Source organism: Saimiri boliviensis, chromosome 7, assembly GCF_048565385.1.
Source record: "Saimiri boliviensis isolate mSaiBol1 chromosome 7, mSaiBol1.pri, whole genome shotgun sequence".
NCBI classification, from domain to species: Eukaryota; Metazoa; Chordata; class Mammalia; order Primates; family Cebidae; genus Saimiri; species Saimiri boliviensis.
In genome coordinates, this window is record NC_133455.1 from 117,322,232 (window position 1) to 117,344,773 (window position 22,542).

The 22,542-nt window shown below is 41.2% G+C and overlaps 1 protein-coding gene across 5 annotated transcripts in view; it reads right to left on the reverse strand.

Moving 5' to 3' along the window:
* APOLD1 (apolipoprotein L domain containing 1) overlaps positions 1 to 22,542 on the reverse strand; it is a 68,897-nt gene that overhangs the window by 20,298 nt on the left and 26,057 nt on the right. For 2 of the 5 annotated variants that reach the window (XM_074403269.1, XM_074403270.1), the window contains exons 2-3: positions 18,842 to 18,934; positions 7,922 to 8,032 (exon numbers count right to left, since the gene is read on the reverse strand). In XM_074403269.1, coding sequence (XP_074259370.1) covers positions 7,922 to 7,927 — 6 coding nt within the window. In that variant the 5' untranslated portion in view covers positions 7,928 to 8,032; positions 18,842 to 18,934. Of the gene's footprint in view, positions 1 to 1,358; positions 6,659 to 7,921; positions 8,033 to 18,841; positions 18,935 to 22,542 lie in introns of those variants that run through there. The other 3 variants (XM_074403271.1, XM_074403268.1, XR_012518594.1) reach the window with 2 other exon arrangements.

Below are 22,542 nucleotides of genomic sequence, written 5' to 3' on the forward strand. Positions count from 1 at the left end.
TGCTTTTTTTTTTTTACTTCTGGTTACCACTTCACAACTACTGAGTACCTTATAATAACAAAATAATCCTAATTTCTCTCTCACATGTCTTGTATCATTGCTGTCACTTGTTTCACTTATACATAAACATACACAAATATATATACACATATATGCAATATGTACTCAAGAACATTATTGCTATCATTATTTTGAACAAACTGTTATCTGTTAGGAAATGCCCAACCCCTGGCTCTTTGAGGAGCCAGAGGAGACAAGAGGCTTGGGTTTTAATGAACTCTGACAAGAGCAAGCAGAAAATTATCCAAGAACAGGACACAGGCCTTGATGCCATTTCCTCCATCATAAGTTGCCAAAAACAAATGGGGCAGGAAATTGAGAATGAATTGGACGGACAAAATGAGATAATTAACAACTTCGCCAATTTGCTGGAGAACACAGATGAAAAACTTTGCACTGAAACCAGGCATTTGCACATTGTGGACAGAAAGTCAACCTCTTGTTGGATAATAATGGTGGTTTTGTTGCTGTTCATGGCTATTGTAGCCATTGCAGTCTGGCCAACCATCTGATGGCTGTAAAGGGGCCACCAGGCATAACACCTGCTAATGGTAGATAAAAGCCCAGCACCTTTTTGGTACACAAAATCTGTCTGATAAATTCCCCCAAAGCTCTGGAAAAAAAATGTTATCTGTTAGAGCAATTAAAAATAAGAAAAATAAAAGTTTGTTTTTTTTTTAATTTTACCTTCCCTTACTTGGATGGTCTTTTTTTCTTTATATCTGAGTTTCTGACCTATATACTCCTTCTTTTTTCTAAATAAATTCTTTTACTATTTCTTGCAAGGCAGGTCTGCTGGCAATAAATTCCCCCAATTTTTGTTTATCTGAGAAGACCTTTATTTCTCTTCCACTTTTAAAGGATGATTTCACAGCATACAGAATTCTAGGTTGGTGGTATATTTTTCTCTTAACACATTAAGTATTTTACTCCACTCTCTTCTTGCTTGCCTCCTGTCTGAGAAGAAGTTGGATGTAATTCTTTTCTTTTCTATAAGATTTTTTTTCACCTCTGGTTTCTATAGGGATTTTTTCTTTAATTTTCTGTAGTTTAAGTATGATATATCTAGGTGTAGAGTTTTGTTTTTTTAAACATGTATTCTTATTGATGTACTCTGAGCTTCCTGGATCTGTGATTTGGTGTCTGACACTAGTTTGGGGAAACTCTCAGTCATTATTGTTTCAAATATTTCTTCTGTATTCTCTTTCTTCTACTTCTGGTGTTCTCATTACACACTTACACTTTTTGTAGTTGTCCTACAGTTCCTGGATACTCTTTTCTGTTGTTGTTGTTGTTGCTTTGGTTTGGTTTGTTGTGGTTTTTTTTTTTTTTCAGTCTTTTTTTCTCTTTGTTTTTCAGTTTGGGAGGTTTTTCTTGAGATATTCTCAAACACAGAGATTTTTCCTCAGCCATGGTTAGTATACTAAGTATGTCAGAGACAATTTTCATTTCTATTGCAGTGTTTTTGATCTCTAACATTTTCTTTTTTTCTTTTTCTTTCTTTCTTTTCTTTTCTTTTTTTTTTTTTTTTTTTTTTTTGAGATGAGGGTCTTGCTCTGTTGCCCAGGCTGGAGTGCAGTGGTATCATCATGGTTCACTGCAGCCTTAACTGCCTGGGCTCAAGTGATCCTCCCACTTCAGTCTCCCAAGTAGCTAGGACTACAGGCATGTGACACCACGACTGGGTAATTTTTGTATATTTGGTAAAGATGGAGTTTTGCTGTGTTGCTCCAGGTGGTCTTGAACTCCTGGGCTCAAGTAATCCTTTTGCCTCAACCTCCCAAAGTGCTGGGATTACAGGCATGAGCTATGGTGCTCAGCCAGGAGTGGTGACTTCTAAGCTATACCAGAATGGAAACTAACATTCTTAATCCATTTTTTTTCCCTGAAAATGTAACACTTTAAAAGTCATTTCTGCCTTACTTTCAATGCTAAAAAAATTTTTAAATAAATAAAATAAAGAATAAAAATTGTAAAAAGTTTAACCTACCTTTCAAAAAGCGGGGAGGCAGATTCTGTAAGTTAGACCTCTGCACGAAAAGTGAAAACAAGGAGCTTGAGTCCCAAGTCTGTGGTTCATGTGTGACTTTGAGCAAGTGACTTGACCTATTGAGACTCAATTGCTTTATTTATTATTTATTTAAGAGATGAGGGCTCATTGTGTTGCCCAGACTGGATTGCAGTGGCGTGATTCATTGACTGCCACCTCGAATTCCTGGTCTCAAGCAATCTTCCTGACTCAACCTCCTGAGTAGCTGGGACTACGGGTGCATGACACTTGGTTGATTTTTTTTTTTTTAATTATTTTTATTTTCTGTAGAGACGGGGACTCCCTACATTTCCTCCCTAGGTTTCTCGAACTCCTGGACTCAAATGATCCTCCTGCCTCAGCCTCCCAAAGTGCTGGGATTACAGGCATGAGCCACTGCATTCAGCCTCAATTGATTTTATAAGGTTTTCTTTATTATATTAGAAAAGGAATGTAAAAACACTGTGAGACCTACAAAATGTGGTACAATTACAAGGTATTCTTACCTTTTTACAAGCCAGTAACTATTTTTTACTTCTAGTTATCTGTGGCCTTTTAAATCATTTAGCATTTGTACAGTTGTCCCTCAGCATCCATGGGAAATTGGTTCGAGGACTCCCCACAGACACCAAAATCACAGATGTTCAAGTTCCTTATATAAAATGGCACAGTATTTGCACATAACCTACTCTCCTCCTTTCATATACTTTAAATCATCTATAAATTCCATATAATACCTAACACAATGTAAGTGCTATGTAAATAGTTGTTATACTAGTTTTGTTTTGTTTTGTTTTTGTTTTTGTTTTGTTTTAAGACATAGTCTCCCTCTGTAGCCCAGGCTGGAGTGCAGTGGCATGATCTCACTGCAACCTCCGCCTCCCGTGTTCAAGCAATTCATATGCTTCAGCCTCCAGAGTAGCTGAAATTACCAGCGTGGGCCACCACACCTGGCCAATTTTTCTAATTTTAGTGGAGACAGGTTTCCGCCCTGTTGGCCAGGCTAGTTTCAAACTCTTGACCTCAAGGGATCTTCCCACCATGGCCTCCCAAAGTGCTGGGATTACAGGTGTGAGCCACTGCACTCAGCCAGTTTTTTTATGTGTATTATTTTTTAGTACTGTACTGTTGTTTTTAATTTTTCCAAATAACTCCAATCAGTGATTGGTTCAATTCACAAATGCAGAACTCACAAATACAGAGGGCCAACTCGTATGTATGTATGTATGTATTTTGAGACTGGGTCTCACTCTGTCGCCCAGGCTGGAGTATAGTGGTGCAATCTCAATCTCAGCACACTGCAACCTCCAGCTCTTGGATTCAAGCAATTATCCTGCCTCAGCCTCCCAAGTAGCTGGGACTATAGGCATGCACCTCCACGCTCAGCTAATTTTTGTATTTTTAGTAGAGACAGGGTTTACCATATTGGTCAGGCTGGTCTTGAACTCCTGACCTCAGGTGATCCACCTGCCTTGGCTTCCCAAACTGCTGGGATTACAGGCGTGAGCCACTGCACCCGGCCCAGAAGGCCAACTCTTATTTAGTATTCTGATAGTATATGCCAGCTGATTTACAGCTGTTTTTTTTTTTTTTTTTTTTTTTTTTTCTGTTTTTGTTTTGTTTTATTTTTTGAGACAGTTTCACTCTGTCACCCAGGCTGGAGTGCAATCTTGGCTCACTGCAACCTCTGCCTCCTAGGTTCAAGCGATTCTCCTAGCTTAACCTTCTGAGTAACTGGGATTACAGGCACATGCCACCAAAACCAGCTAATTTTTGTATTTTTAGTAGAGACGGGGTTTTGCGATGTTGGCCAGGCTGGTCTCAAATTCCTGACCTTAGGTGATCCGGGCAGATCATTTCAGCCTCTCAAAGTGCTGGGATTACAGGCATGAGTCACAAAGCCTGGCCCCAGCTGATTTTATATCAGTGTTTTACTCTTGCCTTTTTATGGCTTTCTCAGAAATATCTTTTAAAATTTTTTAGCTATGGGGGCAATGCAAAAGTAATTTTTAACTCATCAGTCTATAATATCCTTTGTCCTTTGTGCAACTGTAATAGGCAGCTTGGGAACTTATGGCCCCCACCCTGAACCTCACAACATCTCTTTATCGCCATTTAAAATATTCCAGTATGTTGTTACTACATTACATGATCCTGCACACTGACTATAGCCAACTGGACTAAAGGTGGACATCTGAGCCAAATTCAGCTAATCAAATTCTTTCAAGATTTTAGAATTTGGACTTAAAGAGAGTTGAGGCAGTCTTCTCAATGATTGGAACTGAAATGTGGAACTCAGGATCTGTGGGGCAGCCATATTTTCCCATCATGTTTCCCCAAGAGCAGAGAAAGTTTGTTTCCTGGAGAAAATTAAGAGATAAGGGCCTGAGAGGCAAACACAGAGTCCTAACTTTTATTTCTTGCCATCCTTCCATTTTATGAGCCATTTGTAAATTCCTTTTTTTCTTTAACTTCCCTTTTATTCCTTGGGTGACTTGATTTCTGATCTTTGCAACAGAAGACCCTACCAACAATAGAGCACAGAAGATCTACTCTTTGACTTTGACATTTTTTTGTTGTTGTTTCTTGGGTGTTTTTGAGACAGCATTTCACTCTGTTGCTCAGACTAGAAGACAGTGGTACAATCATGGCTCACTGCAGCCTCTACCTCCCAGGCTCAAGAGATCCTAATACCTCAGCCTCCTGAGAATTTGGGACTATAGGTGTGTGCCACCACCCCTAGCTAATTTTTTATTTTTTGTAGACATGTGGTTTCACCATGTTGCCCAGGCTGGTCTTGAATTCCTGGGCTCAAGCAATCCTCCCAGCTCACCCTCCCAAAGTGCTGGGATTATATCCAGCCTACATTTTGGCTTTAATGTTAAAGGAATTAACGTAGATTTCTAAATATTTCCTCTTTGCAGTGCCCTTAAGTGAATTAAATGTTTATTAACCATTTAGGAGTTTTTCTTACCTTTGTCTTCGCCTTAAGTGTAACAGTGCTTTCTTTTAGCAAAATATAGTTTATTCATTTAATCACAAAAAAATGCCAATTCTTATAACAAATTTCTATAATATAAAAATATATTGAGCTGAGTGTGGTGACATGAGGCAGTAGTTCCAGCTACTCAGGAGGCTGGGATGGGAGGATCACTTGACTCCAAGAGTTCGAGTCTAGCCTGGGCAACATAGCAAGACCTCATTTCTAATTTTCAAAATGAAAATCTTTCATTCCTTCCTTTCTGGTTCCCATTCACCTTCCATCATGATTGGAGGCTTCTGAGGCCTTCATCAGAAGCAGATTCTGGTCTATGCCTCTCATATAGCCTGCAGAACCAGAAAGACTATATTTCCCAGCACTCCCTTGCATAAACCACCTCTCCCACTTTCTCAGGCTTGTTCTCTCTTCCTCTGCACTGGTGAAAATGAAGGTTCCAAGATGGCAGATGCATAGGAAGGGAGAAGCCCTGATCCCTGAATCTGCCTCTTAGAAAAAAGTTGCTCTGGTGAACTTTCAGACCAGGAACATCAGCATGAATAAGAAACAAATCTTTCTTGCATTAAGTCATTGAGAGTTCTGGGTTTATTTGTTAGCCCAGCAGAGTTTATTCTATCCCCATACCATACTGTGGTCTTCCTTACTCTTCACTGGCATGGAGAATCACATCTACCTGGAGAAGAACACTATGTGAGACACACATAAAGGTGTATGAGTGACTGCCAAATAAGGAAGATTCCCACTGTACTGTATGTAAGACACTACAGGAAGGGTACCTTCACACTTGGAAATGTACTCACCGAGAAATCAATAAAGCCCACACTTAGTAGAAATAAAAAATATATAATAAAAATTAAAATATAGAAAGTTAGAAATAAAATACTTCTTCATGTTTTCACCCTCTAGAGTAATACCGAAGCTTATAGTTTGCTATGTGTTCATACATAATGCTGATGATTATGCAACCATGTACATTTCAAATGTGTGGTTACGGTTTTCTTTTACAAAAATAGCATATTATATATTGCTATGCAACTTTTTTTCCACTTAAAAACCATAACATAAACATTGTTGGGGAGAATTGGGAAGATACTGGTCAGAGCATATACAATTCCAGTTGGGGGAATAAATTGAACAGATCTGTTGTACAACATGGTGACTATACATAATAACAATGTACTGTAGCCAGGTGCAGTGGCTCACACCTGTAATCCCAGCACTTCGGGAGGCTGAGGCTGGAGGATAGTCTGAAGCCAGGAGTTCAAGACCACCCTGGTCAACATGGCGAAACCCCGTCTCTACTAAAAATACAAAAATTAGCCAGGCATGATGGCAGGCACCTGTAATCCCAGCCACTCGGCAGGCTGAAACATGAGAATTGCTTGAACTTGGGAGGTGGAGGTTACAGTGAGCCAAGATCCCATTACTGCACTCCAGCCTGGGTGACAGAGTGAAACTCAGTCTCAATAAATAAATAAATAAATAAATAAATTAGTTAATTAATTAATTAAACGTACTGTATATAGTCAGTCCTCTGGATCCTCAGGTCTTCCATCCATGATTCTGCCAATCTCAGATCAAAAATATTTGGGAAAAAATACTTAAAAACAATACAAACTTTAAAAGACAGTATAGGCTGGGCATGGTGGCTCATGCTTGTAATCCCAGCAATTTCGGAGGCCAAGACAGGTGAATCACCTGAGGTCAGGAGTTTGAGACCAGCCTGACCAACATGGTGAAACCCTGTCTCTATAAAAAAAATTAATAAATATAATAAAGAAATAAATAATTTTTTAAAAGACAGTATAATAACGATTTCTCTAACACTTATATCAGGTATTGTAAGTAATCTAGAGATGATTTAAAGTATAGACATCCCCCTCATATAAGTGGGGGATTGGTTCCAGGACCCCCTGTAGATACAGAAACCTGAGGATGCTGAAGTCCCTATATAAAATGGTATAGCATTTGCATATAACCTATGCCCATCCTCCCTATCCTGCAAATCACCTCCAGATTACTTATAATACCTGATACAATGCAAATCCTATATAATTATACCTTATTGTTTTTTTATTTGTATTATTTTTATTGTTGTATTGCTCTCCCCTCTCCCCCAGTATTTTCAATTTCTGGTTGGATGAATCCACAGATGCAGAACCCACTGATACAAAATGTCTACTATATATTAGAATATGTGCATAGGTTATATGCAAATACTGTGCTTTTTTTTATAAGGTACTTGAACATGCCCCAAATTCTGGAATTCACAGGGGGCCCCTGAACCAATTTTTCTTGGATATGGAAGGATAATTGTACTTAAGAATTGCTAAAAGGGTAGTTTATTTAAATTCTCACTGCATACAAAAAAAAATACGTGAGATAATGAATATGTTAATTAGCTTGATTTGGCCATCTCACAATGCACACATATATCTAAACACCATGCTGTGCACAATAAGTATATGCAACTTTTATTGTCAATTAAAAATAATATTTCATTTCTTGAGACAGGGTCTTGCTCTGTCACCCAGGCTAGAGTGCAGTCATGACTCATTGCAGCCTCTGTCTCCTAGGCTCAAGCAATCCTCCCATCTCAGCCTCCAGAGTAGCTGGGACTACAGACATGTACCACCACACCTGGCTTTTTAAATTTTTGTTTTAGAGACAGGGTCTTACTATATTGCCCAGGGTGGTCATGAACTCCTGAGATCAAGAGATCCTCTCACCTCAGCCTCCCAAAGTGCTGGGATTACAGATGTGAGCTATGGTGCCCAGCCTAATTTATTTCAAAACCAAAATATCCCCCAAACATCGTGCTAGTCATTCCTTACCTTCATGGGTCATTTTCGTTCTTTCTCTCTGGCAGGTGGACCATGTCACTCAGGCTCCCCTCCAAATGCTGCCCACTGGGTTCAGCCAGTCAGAGGTCACTGCAGAGGTCTCTGCAGTAAAAGATCAGAGAATAAAAGGAAAAAATCAGGATATTCCTTCCTTGTTTTCTACTTGCATCAGCTCTGTCTTTTGCAGTAGCTGTATCCATCTTTGGCTATAGCTCCACTGGGTGGCCCTGCCTCCCCCATTCCAAATTTCATGTGCTCCTATTATACTATGCCCTCTCCTTTGACCTGAGGCCCTAGAAGGGGAATCACTTTCCACCATTGCCACTTCACCATCTAGGCACTTCACCATCCCTTGCTTGCTTGTCACCACCCAACCCCTATAAGTAAATCTTCCTTTAAAATATCTTCATTTGCAGCCTGGGCAACATAGCAAGATCCCATCTCTACAAAAAGAAATTCAAAAAATTAGCCAGGCATGGTAGTGCACGCCTGTAGTCCCAGCTACTTGGGAGGCTGGGGCAATAGGATTGCTTAAGCTCCGGAGTTGGGAGGTTGCAGTGAGCTATGATCACACCACTGCACTTAGGCCTGGGTGACAGAGTAAGACCCTGTCTCTCTCTCTCTCTCTCTCTCTCTCTCTCTCTCGCTCTATTTTTCTGTCTCTCTCTATATATATTTATATGTATATGTGTGTGTGTGTGTGTATATATATATATATAGAGAGAGAGAGCATATATATATATATATATATATATATATATATGTTCATTCAGACCATTTGGGGGTGAATTCTGTTCCCCGCCAGCACTCTCTCATATAGACATTTTACCAAAGTGATACATGTGGCTGTCACTCATTTTAGGGACAGGTCTGATTCACTAATTTATTCCTTTGTTGACAGACATTTATCATATTTATCATATTTTCGACTGAATTATGTGTCACAAACAATGGTGCAGTGAACATCCTTGTGTGTGAACATGGGTATGTGCATATGCTTATGAGTATTTCTGTAGGGAAGATTCCCCAAATTGAAATTGCTTGAACAAAAGGCATACATATTTTGAATTTGATACATATTTTCTTTCCCTACTGGGTAGAGATTAAACAATTTCCTCTCACTGGAACATACTTACAACTAATGAACAACAAACAAGCTATAGCCGTGATAAATAAAAAAGTAAGGCTTTAGTCAAATATGCATGTTTAGACCATTAATCCATAAGAAATCATGGATATTTTTAAACCTAAAATTAAGCATGTCTTTATAAAGAGTTTCTGAATCCTACAGCTATTCAGACAACATAATCCTTCAATCAGCTTTATTTCAAGGAAAGAGAACAATTTCCAACTGTTTGAACTAATCTGACCAGAAAAAGTTCCAGTAGTTCCCAAGTGTATTAGATTAAGCACATGATTGAAAATACAATTCAAAGAACATTCTGATGTTAAATTTTAGTGTATGTTCACATAATATATAACTTATATTTGGGATGCAGACACTAAGATGTTTGCTATCACATTCTAGGTTTAGGTTATAAGGTTTAATATCTCAAAAGCACGAATACATTCCAAAGAGGCAAGACACATCTTCGGTGAGCATCGTATGTAATAATAAATTGTTGCTGTTGTTGTTTTGAGCTGGAGTTTCACTCTTGTTGCCCAGGTTGGAGTGCAATGGCATGATCTCCGCTCACACAGCCTCTGCCTCCCAGGTTCAAGCGATTCTCCTGCCTCAGCCCCCCAAGTAGCTGGGATTACAGACATTCGCCACCATATCTGGCTAATTTTGTATTTTTAGTAGAGACAGGGTTTCTCCATGTTGGTCAGGCTGGTCTTGAACTCCCAACCTCAGGTGATCTGCCCACCTGGGCCTCCCAAAGTGCTGTGATTACAGGTGTGAGCCACTGCGCCCAGCAATAATAACTCTTAAATAAACTAAGTTTCCATCAGTAGGGGAATGGTTAAACTTTGGTATATCCTACAATGTACCAAGTTTTAAAATGCGTTTTACTGATTATTAGAGAGGTTGAGTACCTTTCATATGTTGGGGAGAGGGTTGCTCTTTCATATCCTCATATGTAAATTGTCTACCCATATCCTTTGCACATATTTCTATTTATTTGTCTTTTTTTCTTATCCACATATAGAAGGTTTATTGTGGTATGGACACAAAAGTTGTTTTTTGTTTGTTTTGAAACATGGTCTCACTGTGTCACCCAGGCTGGAGAGCAGTGACACAATCATGGCTCACTGCAGCTCTGCCTCCCAGGCTCAAGTGAACCTCCCATCTCAGCCTCCTAAGTAACTGAGACTGTGGGCATGGTGGTTAATTTTTGTATCATTTATAAAGATGGGGTTTCATCATATTGCCCAGGCTGGTCTCAAACTCCTAGGCTCAAGTGATCCGCCTGCCTCGGTCTCTGAAAGTGCTGGAATTATAGGCATGAATCACAGCACCTGGCCTGAGCACAATTTTTTATTTTTATTATTTTTTTATTTTTATTTTTTGAGACAGAGTTTTGCTCTTGTTGCCCAGGCTGCAGTGCAGTGGCACGATCTCAGCTCACTGCAACCTCTGTCTTCTGGTTTCAAGCGATTTCTCCTGCCTCAGCCTCCCGAGTAGCTGGAATTACAGGCACCCGCCGCCACACCTGGCTACTTTTTGTATTTTTAGTAGAGACGCCTGCCTCGGCCTCCCAAAGTGCTGGGATTACAGGTATGAGCCACTGCACCCGGTCCAAATGTTTTGTTATGTATATAACATGTTTACTTCTATTGAGTTGCTTGTCTTGATTTTTTTTAATGGTGGTGTATAGTTCCAACAGCATGTAATCAAATTATCAATCTATCAATATGGCTTTTTGCTTTTCTGCATCTTCTAATAATCATAGACTCTTCTAGGTTTTTAATTCTACTTCTATTAATATTTGCAAATGGTAAGAAGTAGAAGTGTAGCATCTTCCTCCAAATGGAAGGCCAATTATCCTAATGTCTTTCCCAGAAGTCTCACTGAATGTCTCTTCTTTCATTGACTCTGGCCATGCCCATTTGTAAACTAGTCACTCCAAACAGGGTAACTGGATATACTCAGGTCAAGGCAGCCACTGGAGCTGCAGATGGGGTCAGTCCCTTCAACACACTTTAATAAGGCTAAATGAATGAAGAGTAATATTCAAAATAAATTTTGTGAAACTGTCCTTGAAGAAAGTGCAATAAATGCCGGCAGCAACAACAACAACAACAACAGATATCTACTGCATAACCTCATGAATTATCCCATTCCTTATTTCCATTAACACATTTGTCTATTTCTAAATCAATATCACATCATTTAAATTACCAGAAGTCAGTGATATGCTTTATGGCATCTTGTCATACAAGATCGCAAGGAAGCTAACAAAGACAACTACAGTTCTGCCAAAAGGACACAAGAGGCAATTTTGGCCAAGATGGACAACTTGAGTTCATTAAGGATAATAATTACAATGGAATGAAACCCTTCAAAGGCATTTGAACCCATGTGTTCATAATGGTTTAAAAACCAACAGCTATAGCAGCTCCCCCTTCTCTATGGTTTCACTTTTCGTGGTTTCAGTTACATTCGGTCAACCACAGTCTGAAAATATTAAATGGATGATTCCAGAAATAAACAATTCAAAAGTTTTAAATTGCATGCCATTCTGAGTAGCGTGATGAAATCTCGTGCCATCCTGCTCCCTCCCACACAGGATGTGAATCCTCCCTTTGTCCAGCTGAACCACACTGTAGGCGCTCCCTGTCCATTAGTCACTTAGTAACCTTCTTGGTTATCAGATTGGCTGTGATGATATCGCAGTGCTTGTGTTCAAGTCACCCTATTTTAATTCCTAATGGCCAGAAAGTGCTAGAATAGTGATGCCAGCAATTCATATATGCCAAAGAGAAGCTGTAAAGTGTTCCCGTTAAGTGAAAAGGTAAAGGTTCTCAACTTAATACGGACAGAAAAGAAATCATATGCTGAGATTGCTGAGACCTGCGGCTAAGAACGACTCTATCTGTGAAACTGTGAAGAAGGAAAAAAGAAATTGTGCTAGTTTTGCTGTTGCATCTCAAACTGCAAAAGTTAAGGCCAAAATACGTAAGTGCTTAGTTGAGGTAGAAAAGGCATCACATTTATGGGTGGATACACGAACATTTCTGTTCATTCAATAGGAAAGGCAGGGAAAATGCTGGCTCTGTTCCTTTGTTTACCAGGTTTTTTTGTTGGTGGTGGCGGTGGGGTTTTTTGTTTGGTTGGTTGGGTTTTTTTGTTTTGTTTTGTTTTTCCTGAGACAGAGGCTTGCTCTGTTGCCCAAGCTGGAGTGTAATGGTGTGATCTCAGCTCACTGCAACCTCTGCCTCCCGGGTTCAAGCAATTCTGACTCAGCCTCCCTAGTAGCTGGGATTACAGGCACACAACCACCAGGCCCAGCTAATTTTTGTATTTTTAGTAGACACAAGGTTTCACCATATTGGCCAGGCTGGTCTCGAACTCCTGACCTCATGATCCACCCGTCTTGGCCTTCCAAAGACCTGGGATTATAGGCATGAGCCACTGTGCCTGGCCCTTTACCAGTTTTTAAGATATTGAATTAGTTGTTTTCCATCCTTCAAATGTGACCAGTTACAGCAGTTCCCCCATATGTTTCAAGACCTTCAGCGGATGCCTGAAACTACAGATACCAGTGGATACAAGGAAATGCTATAAAAGTCAGGAGAGTGTTGCACAACTCTGTGAATAAGCCAAAAACCATTGAATTGTACCCCTTAAATAAGTGAATTCTATGTTATGTGAATTACCTCTCGATAAAATAGTTTTTTTAAAAAGCAAGAAAATTGTTACTTTGGGGAGATAGAGTTGAGACTGAATGGGACACACAGAGGAGTTTTGGGCGTGACTGACAAGGTTCCATTTCTTGACCTGATTGGTAGTTACAAAGACGTTCTCTTTACAATAATTTGTTTCATAGTTTTATGAATCTGTGTTTTATTTTTCCGTTTAAAAATTAAGCAAAATAAGATATTACTTTTTTTTTTTTTTTGAGACTGAGTCTTGCTCTGTCACCCAGGCTGGAGTGCAGTGGTGCCATCTCGGCTCACTGCAACCTCCACCTCCTGGGTTCAAGTGATTCTTCTGCCTCAGCCTCCCAAGTAGCTGGGACTACAGGCATGTGCCACCATGCCCGGCTAATTTTGGCATTTTTAGTAGAGACAGATTTTTACCATATTGGTCAGGCTGGTCTCGAACTCTTGACCTCATGATCCGCCTGCTTTGGCCTCCCAAAGTGCTAGAATTACAGGCATGAGCCACCACGCCTGGCCAAATTATTACTTTTAAAGCATGGGTGAGAAGGAGCTGCACAGGGCTGATTCTTCAATGTGCTTCTCTGAGCCCTGAGCTTGCTGTCCCTGGTGTCATGTGGGGTTGGCTGAACATTGTGGAATGATATGGGCGAGCTGTTGTGGTTCAATGGGCCAATATACCCCCAGAGGCAGGTCTGTGGTGAACTTGGGCTCACCAAAAGGATTGTGACTCCCTCAGAACTGAGTTTCAAGCTGTTCCTGGAGATAATTGCAAGATTATGGCTGTGTTGCCTGAAAACATGAACCTGAGTCCAGTATCTTCAAATATCTTTGATCTTTGGAGATGATGGTATGGGCAAGAGTTATTGAATGTGTGTGTGTGTGTGTGTTTATATGTGTATCTATGTGTGTGTATATATATATGCACATACATATATAATATAATATATATGCACATATATATATTCTTTTTTTAGATGGAGTCTCACTCTGTTGCCCCAGTGGCATGATCCCAGCTCACTGCAACCTCCACCTCATGGGTTCAAGCAATTCTCCTGCCTCAGCCTCCCAAGTAGCTGGGACTACAGGCCATGCCATTGTATTTTATAATTCTTATTTTGAAGAAGTTTTTGTTCGATTAAAAAGCAGCTGTAGGCCGAGCAGTGGCTCATGCCTGTAATCCTAGCATTTTGGGAAGCCAAGGAGGGTGGATCATCTGAGGTCAGGAGTTCAAGACCAGCCTGGCCAACATGGCGAAACCCTGTCTCTACTAAAAATACAGAAATTAGCTGTGCACTGTTGCAGGCACCTGTAATCCCAGCTACTACTCAGGAGGCTGAGGCAGAAGAATCTCTTGAGTCTGGGAGGCAGAGGTAGCAGTGAGCCAAGATCACAGCACTGCACTCCAGCCTGGGCAACAGATTGAGACTCCATCTCAAAAAAAAAAAAAAAAAAGAGCAGCTGTAGAAAGGAAAAACATTGTATGGTTCCACTTATATGAGGTACCTTGACTAGAAAACTTTATAGAGACAGAAAGTAGAATAGAGGTTACCAGGGGATAGAGGAGAAGAGAATAGGAATTTAGTGTTTAATGGGTACAAGCTTTGTTTGGGATGATATTTCTTTTTTAATTCTGGAAATGGATAGTGGTAATGGTTGCACAACAATGAGAAATTGCTTTAAAGTGATTAAATAATAAAATAATAAATCTGTTATGTTTGCCACAATTTTTTAAAATACAAAAAAAAAATCCATAGAGAAAGGAAAAGGCACTCACTATACCATTTAACAAACTAATTGAAGGAAAATGCAAACATTCTTGAAAAGATTAACCAAATTAAAAGAGATTAAGATGGCCTAGAATTATCCTTAAAGGTGCCAGCCTTCATAAAGAGGCATGGGAGCAGCAGATCTGAGGGTGCTGCTGAAAACCCGAATGGGTCTAATTCTGTATTCTACGGTAAAAAAGCAGCTATTCTAGAAAAAGAACTGAAAGAAGAGAAATCTGGAAAAATCGATCGCTGGCATTAACAGAAGGTTAAAAACACAACAACATAAACCAAAATCCATGCAGTCACTTGGGCTTTTTCATCTGGCAGAGGATTCTTCAATATGATTCTTCACCCAAGGGTCCACCTCCATCGGACAATGAATCTTTTCACCCCTCTCCACTCAGAGTTTCCCAGTTGCTCCCAGGCTTCATTCTCCTGACTTATGTTAGGATTCTCCAGAGGAACAGAACCAATAGGATATAGATGTATGTATAGAGAGAAAGGTTTAATTTAAGGAATTGGCCGACATGATTGTGCTGGCAGCCAAGTCTGAAATTTCTAGAGCAGGCTAGCAGGCCAGAAGGATTGATGTTGCAGTTTTCTGGGTGTCGAGTTTTTTGTTTGTTTGTTTGTTTGTTTGTTTGTTTTGAGACAGAGTCTCACTCTGTTGCCCTGGCTGGAGTGCAGTGGTGTGATCTCAGCTCACTGCAACCTCCACCTCTTTGTCTCCTCCCACCTCAGCCTCCAGAGTAGCTGGGACACAGCCGTGTGCCACCACGTCCAGCTAATTTTTTGTATTTTTGGTAGAGATGAAGTTTCTCCATGATGTCCAGGCTAATCTTGAACTCCTCAGCTTAAGCGATCCACGTGCCTCAACCTCCCAAAGTCCTGGGATTACAGGTATGAGCCATCCAGCCCAGCTGATGTTGCAGTTTTGAGTTCTTCATATAATCTGGATACGAATTCTTGTGGGTTATATTTGTTACCAATATCTTTTTCTGTTGTCCTTTTTCTTTTGAAATGGAGTTTTGCTCTTGTTGCTCAGGCTGGAATGCAATGGTGCAATCTTGGCTCACCGCAACCTCTGCCTCCCGGATTCAAGCAATTCTCCTGCCTCAGCCTCCCAAGTAGCTGGGATTACAAGCATGTACCACCAAGCCCGGCTAATTTTGTATTTTAAGTAGAGACAGGGTTTATCCATGTTGGTCAGGTTGGTCTTGAACTCCTGACTTCAGATGATCTGCCCACCTTGGCCTCCTAAAGCTCTGGGATTACAGGCATGAGCCACTGAGCCTGGCCCCAATAACTTCTTTCAGATTGTAACTTCACACTTTTTATGATGCCTTTTTTGGCAGAGTCTCGCTCTGTCCCCTAGGCTGGAGTGCAGTGGCGTGATCTTGGCTCACTGCAACCTCTGCTTCCCTGGTTCAAGCAATTCTCCTGCCTCAGCCTTCTGAGTAGCTGGGACTACAGGCACCCACTACCATGCCTGGCTATTTTTTTGTATTTTTAGTAGAGACGGGGTTTCACTGTGTTAGCCAGCATTGTCTCCATCTCCTAACCTCGTGATCCGCCCGCCTTGGCCTCCTAAAACGCTGGGATTACATGCCTTTTAATAAGCAGACATTTTCTCATCTTAATATAACTGTAATTATCAATGTTTTCCTTTATGGCTTGGGTATAGGGCTTACTTCTTTTCTTTCTTTCTTTCTTTTTTTTTTTTTCCTGTGTACATCCTTGAAAAAGGGTATATGGCTTCCTTTTGCCCTACACAAGATCATAAAAATATTATCCAGTTTTTTCTAAAAATTGCTTTTCATTTTGAATCCTTCTATGAAATTTGTTTTTGGTATTTGAAGTGAGCTAGGGATCTCATTATATATAACAAATCCTCTCAGCACTACTAATAGACTAATGCATTTTTTCCTACATATATGGAATGTTGATTTTATATAAATCAAGTTCTCATATACAGGTGGGTCTATTTCTGAGCTCCCTTTTCTGTTCCAAAGGTTTAATTATCTATCCTTGCACTCATATCACACTGTTTTAATAACAATAACTTCATTTTTTGTTGTTTTTTTTTTTTTTTGAGACAGGGTCTCACTCTGTTGCCCAGGCTAGAGTACAGTGGTGCCATCTCAGCTCACTGCAACCTCTGTCTCCCAGGTTCAAGTGATTCTCCTGCCTCAGCCTCCTGAGTAGCTGGGATTACAGGCACATACGACGACGTCCGGCTAATTTTCGTATTTTTAGTAGAGACGAGTTTTCATTATGTTGGTCAAGCTGGTCTCTCATTCTGTTGCCCAGGCTGGAGTGCAGTGACCGATCATGGCTAACTGTAGCCTTGAATTCCAAGGCTCAAGCGATCCTCCCACACTCAGCCTCCCAAGTAGCTGGGACCACAGGTGTGTGCCACCATACTTGGATTTTATTTTATTATTATTTTATTTTTTTTATTTTTGAGAGACAAGGGTTTCCTATGTTGCCCCATCTGGTCTTAAAGTGCTGACTTCAAGTGATGTCCCCACCTCAGCCTTCCAAAGTCCTGGGATTACAGACTTGAGCCACCACGTTCAGCCAATAACTTCATATTAAAGGTAGATTTCGGCCAGGCATGGTGACTCACGCCTGTAACCCCAGCACTTTGGGGTGCCCACGTGGGTGGATTACTGGAGGTCAGGAATTAGAGACCAGCCTAGCCAACATGGCAAAACCCCGTCTCTACTAAAAATACAAAAATTAGCCACGAGTGGTGGCATATACCTGTAGTCCCAGTTACTTGGAGGCTGAGGCAGGAGATTTGTGTGAGCCTAGGAGGCAGACTCTTCTTTGACTTATCACTCAGGCATGGCAAAAGGGTGAATTTGAGGATAATGGATTGAACAAAGAGATAAGTCAAAGAAGCAGTCTGTGGGGCCAGAATATCACTGTATTCTGATTAAAAGTACTGGAGATGATAGCTTAACATGAAAGCCAAATGCTAATACTGAACCACAAAGTTACATGAACTGAATTAGCCATCCAGGCCCAGCAGCACTGAGTGGGGCACCTCTCATCATGTGGGTAGCATCCTGCCCTGCAAGAAGCAGAACTCATGCTTTCTTGGGGTGACTGGCTCCCACAGAACAAAGAGAAGGAAACTAAGCCAGTCAGGCTCCGTGTGTTGTTCTAGAATGTACCAGTCAGATTAAATTATGCTCTCCAAAAACACAGGAGATAAACAAAATCAAGTTCTCCTCTTGCCACTGTAACAAATTACCACAAGCACAGATGCTTAGAAAACACATTTATCCTCAATAGTTCTTGGGGTCAGAAGTCCAAAATCCATTTCATTAGGGGTAAAGTCAAGGTGTCAGAGGGACTGGTTCCTTCTGAAGTCTGTGAGGCAAGAATATTTTCTTGACTTTTTGAATTTCTAGCGGCCACCCGTATTTCGTGACTTGTGGCTTCTTCCTCCATCTCCAAAGCTCATCACTCCGACCTGTTTCTGCCATCACATTGCCTTATTTTACTAACTCTTCCTCTGTCTTTCTAATGAAGACTATTGGGATTATATTGGACATTCAAGTTAACTTCCCCATCTCAAGATCCTCAACTTAATCACATCTGCAAAGTTCCTTTTTCCATATAACATACTCACAGATTCTGAGAATGAGGATATGAACACACTTGGGGGGCCATTATTCAGCCTATCACAGAAAGTAATATCAAGGTTGGTAAAGAATCACTCCTATGTGGGCTCACTGGCTCACCCCTATAATGCCAGCACTTTGGTAGGCCAAGATGGGTGGATCATTTGAGGCCAGGGATTTGAGACCAGCCTAGGTGACATAGCAAGGCCTTGTCTCTACTGAAAATTTAAAAATCAGTGGTGCATGGTTGAGCACTCCTGTAGTCCCAGCTACTTGGGAGGCTAAGGCAAGAGGATCCCTTGAGCTCGGGTGGTAGAAGTTGTAGTCAGCCACATTTACACTACTGCACTCTATCTAGCCTGGGCAACAGAGCAAGAACCTGTCTCCAAACAAAAAAGAATCATTTCCCACTAATAGTCCCTTGATGTTTGCTCTCTTAAGACATTGGTTTAACCATTTAGGCTATGCCAGCCAGAGGTGTGGCTGACATCCTCTGGACAGTTTCTTGGCAGCCTGTGAGGATGCCCCTACTTCGTGACGTTACCCTTCCCTCTCATACCACCCAACTTTGTACCTTTCCTGGAACCCTGGTAGGCAGTGGCTATTTTGCTCACATGCAGTTCCAAAATAGTTCACTATAATGCATTAATAGTTCAGGGGCCAGATGTGGTGGCACATACCTGTAATCCCAACAATTTGGGAGGCTAAGGCAGGTGGATTGCTTGAGCCCAGGAGTTCGAGAACAGCCAGGGTAACATGGTAAAATCCCATCTCTACCAAAAAAAGAAAAAAAAAATTAGCCAGGTGTGGTGGCCCATGCCTGTAGTCCCAGCTACTTGCAAGGCTGAGGTGGGAGGATAACCTGAGCCTGGGAGGTCAAGGCTGCAGTGAGCCATGATCAGGCCATTGCACTCCAGCCTGGGTGACAGAGTAAGACCCTGTCTCAAAAAAAAAAAAAAAACAAACAACAACAACAAAAAAACTTCAGTGCTATTCTGTATCCAAGGCTGAACTCCATTCATTTTTCTATTACTAATTTTTATTCTGTGTACTCATATTATCCACATACCAGAGGATCAACAATGAGATTAAATGACAAAAGCATACTACTCCAATAACACGCACAAAAAAAACTTCTATAAAAAATGCCAGTAATACTGAGAAAAAAGCACATTTAACATAAATCTCCTCCCTTTATCAAGTTTCTAGGGAGAAATTATTGTCCAAGAAATGAACTCCATCTCCTTGTAAGTCAAAATCATGAGACATTAAAGGTAAAAGAAAGTGAAGTTTAAAATAAAATTATCTTGTGTGTGTGGGTTAAAATTCAAAGAAGTCCAAAATGTATCTTCCCCAATTTCTTATTATGGTTTGTCTCTACTGGAGGGGATTTTAATCTGGGGGTAGAGTTAGGGACCTTTTGCCAAGTGCAGCTTATGCTGTATTTCATTGGAATGGGGGCATTTCCTTCACTGCCCCCAAGTCAAAAAATAATGATAATATTGTTACCAGTAGAGGGTCTTGACTGCAAGTTGTCCAAGTTCTTGGTGTTTTGAACAAATAATTAGACAAAATGCCCAGCAAAGCAAAGAAAGAATGAAGCAACGAAAGAACGAAAGCAGGGATTTATTGAAAATGAAAGTGCACAGCACAGTGTGGGAGCAGCCTGAACAATGGCTCAAAAACCCGGATACAGAATTTTCTTGGGTCCAAATACCCCTACAGGTTTTCCACAGGCTACTTGGAGGTCACCTCATGTAAATGAAGTGGGGTCCTGCAGTTGGTCTGATTGGTTGCAGAAACCCACCAATCAGAGGCTGAAGTGAAGTTACAAAGGTCACACTCCTGTGCAAACATCTAATTGGCTGCAAAAAGCAACCAGTCAAAGGCTAAGGTGAAGTTACAAAGTTGCACTCCATGAAAAACGAAGACCTTGTCTGCAATCGGTCTGATTGGTTGCTGACAGCCAATTGCCCATCTGCTGGGCAGAAAAGGTGGGAGTTTGCCTCCGGTCCTTTTGTTATTTAGGCGTCGAAAGTTTGGGTTTTCCTTTCAATTTAGTTCTAGGAAGTTGGCGTGAAATGGCCTAAAGCATTTTCCTGTTTCCCGACCCCATTGTCCTGCCTCAGTATCAGCCTAGTCTGGGGTGTACTTTTTTCTAAAGAGTCTATAGATTTAACAGAGCATGTAAAAATGATCATAGCGCTGACTCTATACCAACCATATTCATAAAACGAGTCAATTCCTAGCAAGTAGCTCAAGCAGACGTGTATACCCAGAATCAGTGCTTTGGGTGGCCAAAGACTGTTGCAGACTGCAGCCTCACCAAAAAATGCCAGCTGATCGATGCCAAGAATACAAATCTGCAGCTTGTGAATTTAAACCCAGTTTGTAGAAATCTCCTGGACACAGGTTAATTTCAGCACTGTGGGACCTCACACTTAAGGTATCTGAGAAGATCTCCCTCTGAGTACTGTTCGTCTGTCTCAGAGTATTTGAGAGGAGCTGTTCTTTCTCACCCAGATATTCAAAACCTTTACATTTCCATGTTCCCGTTAAACCTTAGCTGCCTGCACTGCAGTGCTGCAATGAAAGTGAACTTCCGCCTAGTAACAGGGTCCCACAATACCAAATAAACATATTTTTTTCCTATGCCACAGTGGCTTTTCCCACATTTTCCCTGTCCAGTCTATCATCGATGGGAAATGCGCTCTTCTTGATGCCTTATCTCAGACTACTCTGGAGAGCAGCTTCTTCTTGCCGCCTTTCTAGAGAATCCTGAGTATGGAGCAAGCATGCTGGCTGAGAGGCCTGCTGTGGGCAAGATCAGCTTGCATCTTGCTTGCCTTTTGCTTCCCTTCTTCCTCTCCCTTCCCACCTGAAACTATCTGTGCTATTTTGAGTCATCCTGCTTTTGCCTTGAGGCCAATCTTAGCACTTAGTACACCCAATCTACCACAAATTTAATGTGTACTGGATGCTTAGGCAAAGAGAATGTTGTACTACATGCAATATAGGAAACTTTCCATTAAAATATTCTTTGTGTTTCTTTCTTTCCTCAAAAATTGACAGTTCACTTATTTCTGCTTCGTCTTCTCTTCAATTGGTTGTTGTTGTTGTTGTTGTTGTTGTTGTTGTTGTTTGAGACAGAGTCTCACTCTGTTGCCCAGGCTGGAGTGCAGTGGCACAATCTCAGCTCTCCACAACTTCCACCTCCCAGATTCAAGCGATTCTCCTGCCTTAGCTTCCTGAGCAGCTGGGATTACAGGTACCTGCCACCATACCTGGATAATTTTTGTATTTTCAGTAGAGACAGGGTTATGCCATGTTGGCCAGGCTGGTTGCTAACTCCTGACTTCAGGTGATCCACCCGCCTCGACCTCCCAAAGTGCTGGGATTACAGGCGTGAGCTACCGCATCCGGCTCTCTTCAATCTTCTCCTTGTAAAATTCTGTTTCAAATATCTCTTCATTTTGTGTTGGGTAGAGCAACATGGTCTTCTCTCTGCCTTTTAATTCTCATAGTCAATCACCTGCTCAATTCAACAAAGGCCCTGTAAGGAGACGAGTACCCAAACTATTCACTTTTTAGACAAGAAGGGAGGTATTGCCAGTACGTCATTTTAATATATTTTTCCCTCTGTCACACAGGCATAAAACAATGAATTCCAAGCAGGTAAGAAGTAGAGGGAAGAAAAAGCTTTGTCAGAGTGAAGCAAGTATGGGGTCCAGGCAGACACAAGTCCATGGTGACATCTGGTGAAGGGAAAGCAGATCACAGCACATGGATCTTATTCCATGGTCTGCCCCCATGGAGTCAGGCAGACAGACGCTCTACATAAAACAGGTTCAGAATGAGGCCAAATCGCCTGGCAGGAGGAGGCCAGGAGCTAGACAAACATGGAGCACAGGCAACAGGAAAGCAGCTTTATTGGCAATGAACCAAGTTCTGAGGCAGAGCACCCCAGAAATGTACTGCCAAGATCAGAACTGATCCCAGTGGCAGTGACCAATTCCCATCTCTTAAGTGGACAAATACACCACCTGCCTAGAGTCAAGAGCTGAGAAGTGAGGAACCAAGCAGTTCTTTTTTTGTTTGTTCATTTTTTTGAGATGGAGTTTCATTCTGACTCCCAGGCTGGAGTGTAGTGGTGCAATGTCAGCTCACTGCAACCTCTGCCTCCCACATTTGACTGATTCTCCTGCCTCAGCCTCCCAAGTAGGTGGGACTACAGGTGCATGCCACCACACTCCTGGCTAATTTTTGTTTTTTTTTTGTTTTTTGTTTTTTTTTTGTTTTTTTGAGACGGAGTTTCGATCTTGTTACCCAGGCTGGAGTGCAATGGCACAATCTCGGCTCACCACAACCTCCACCTCCTGGG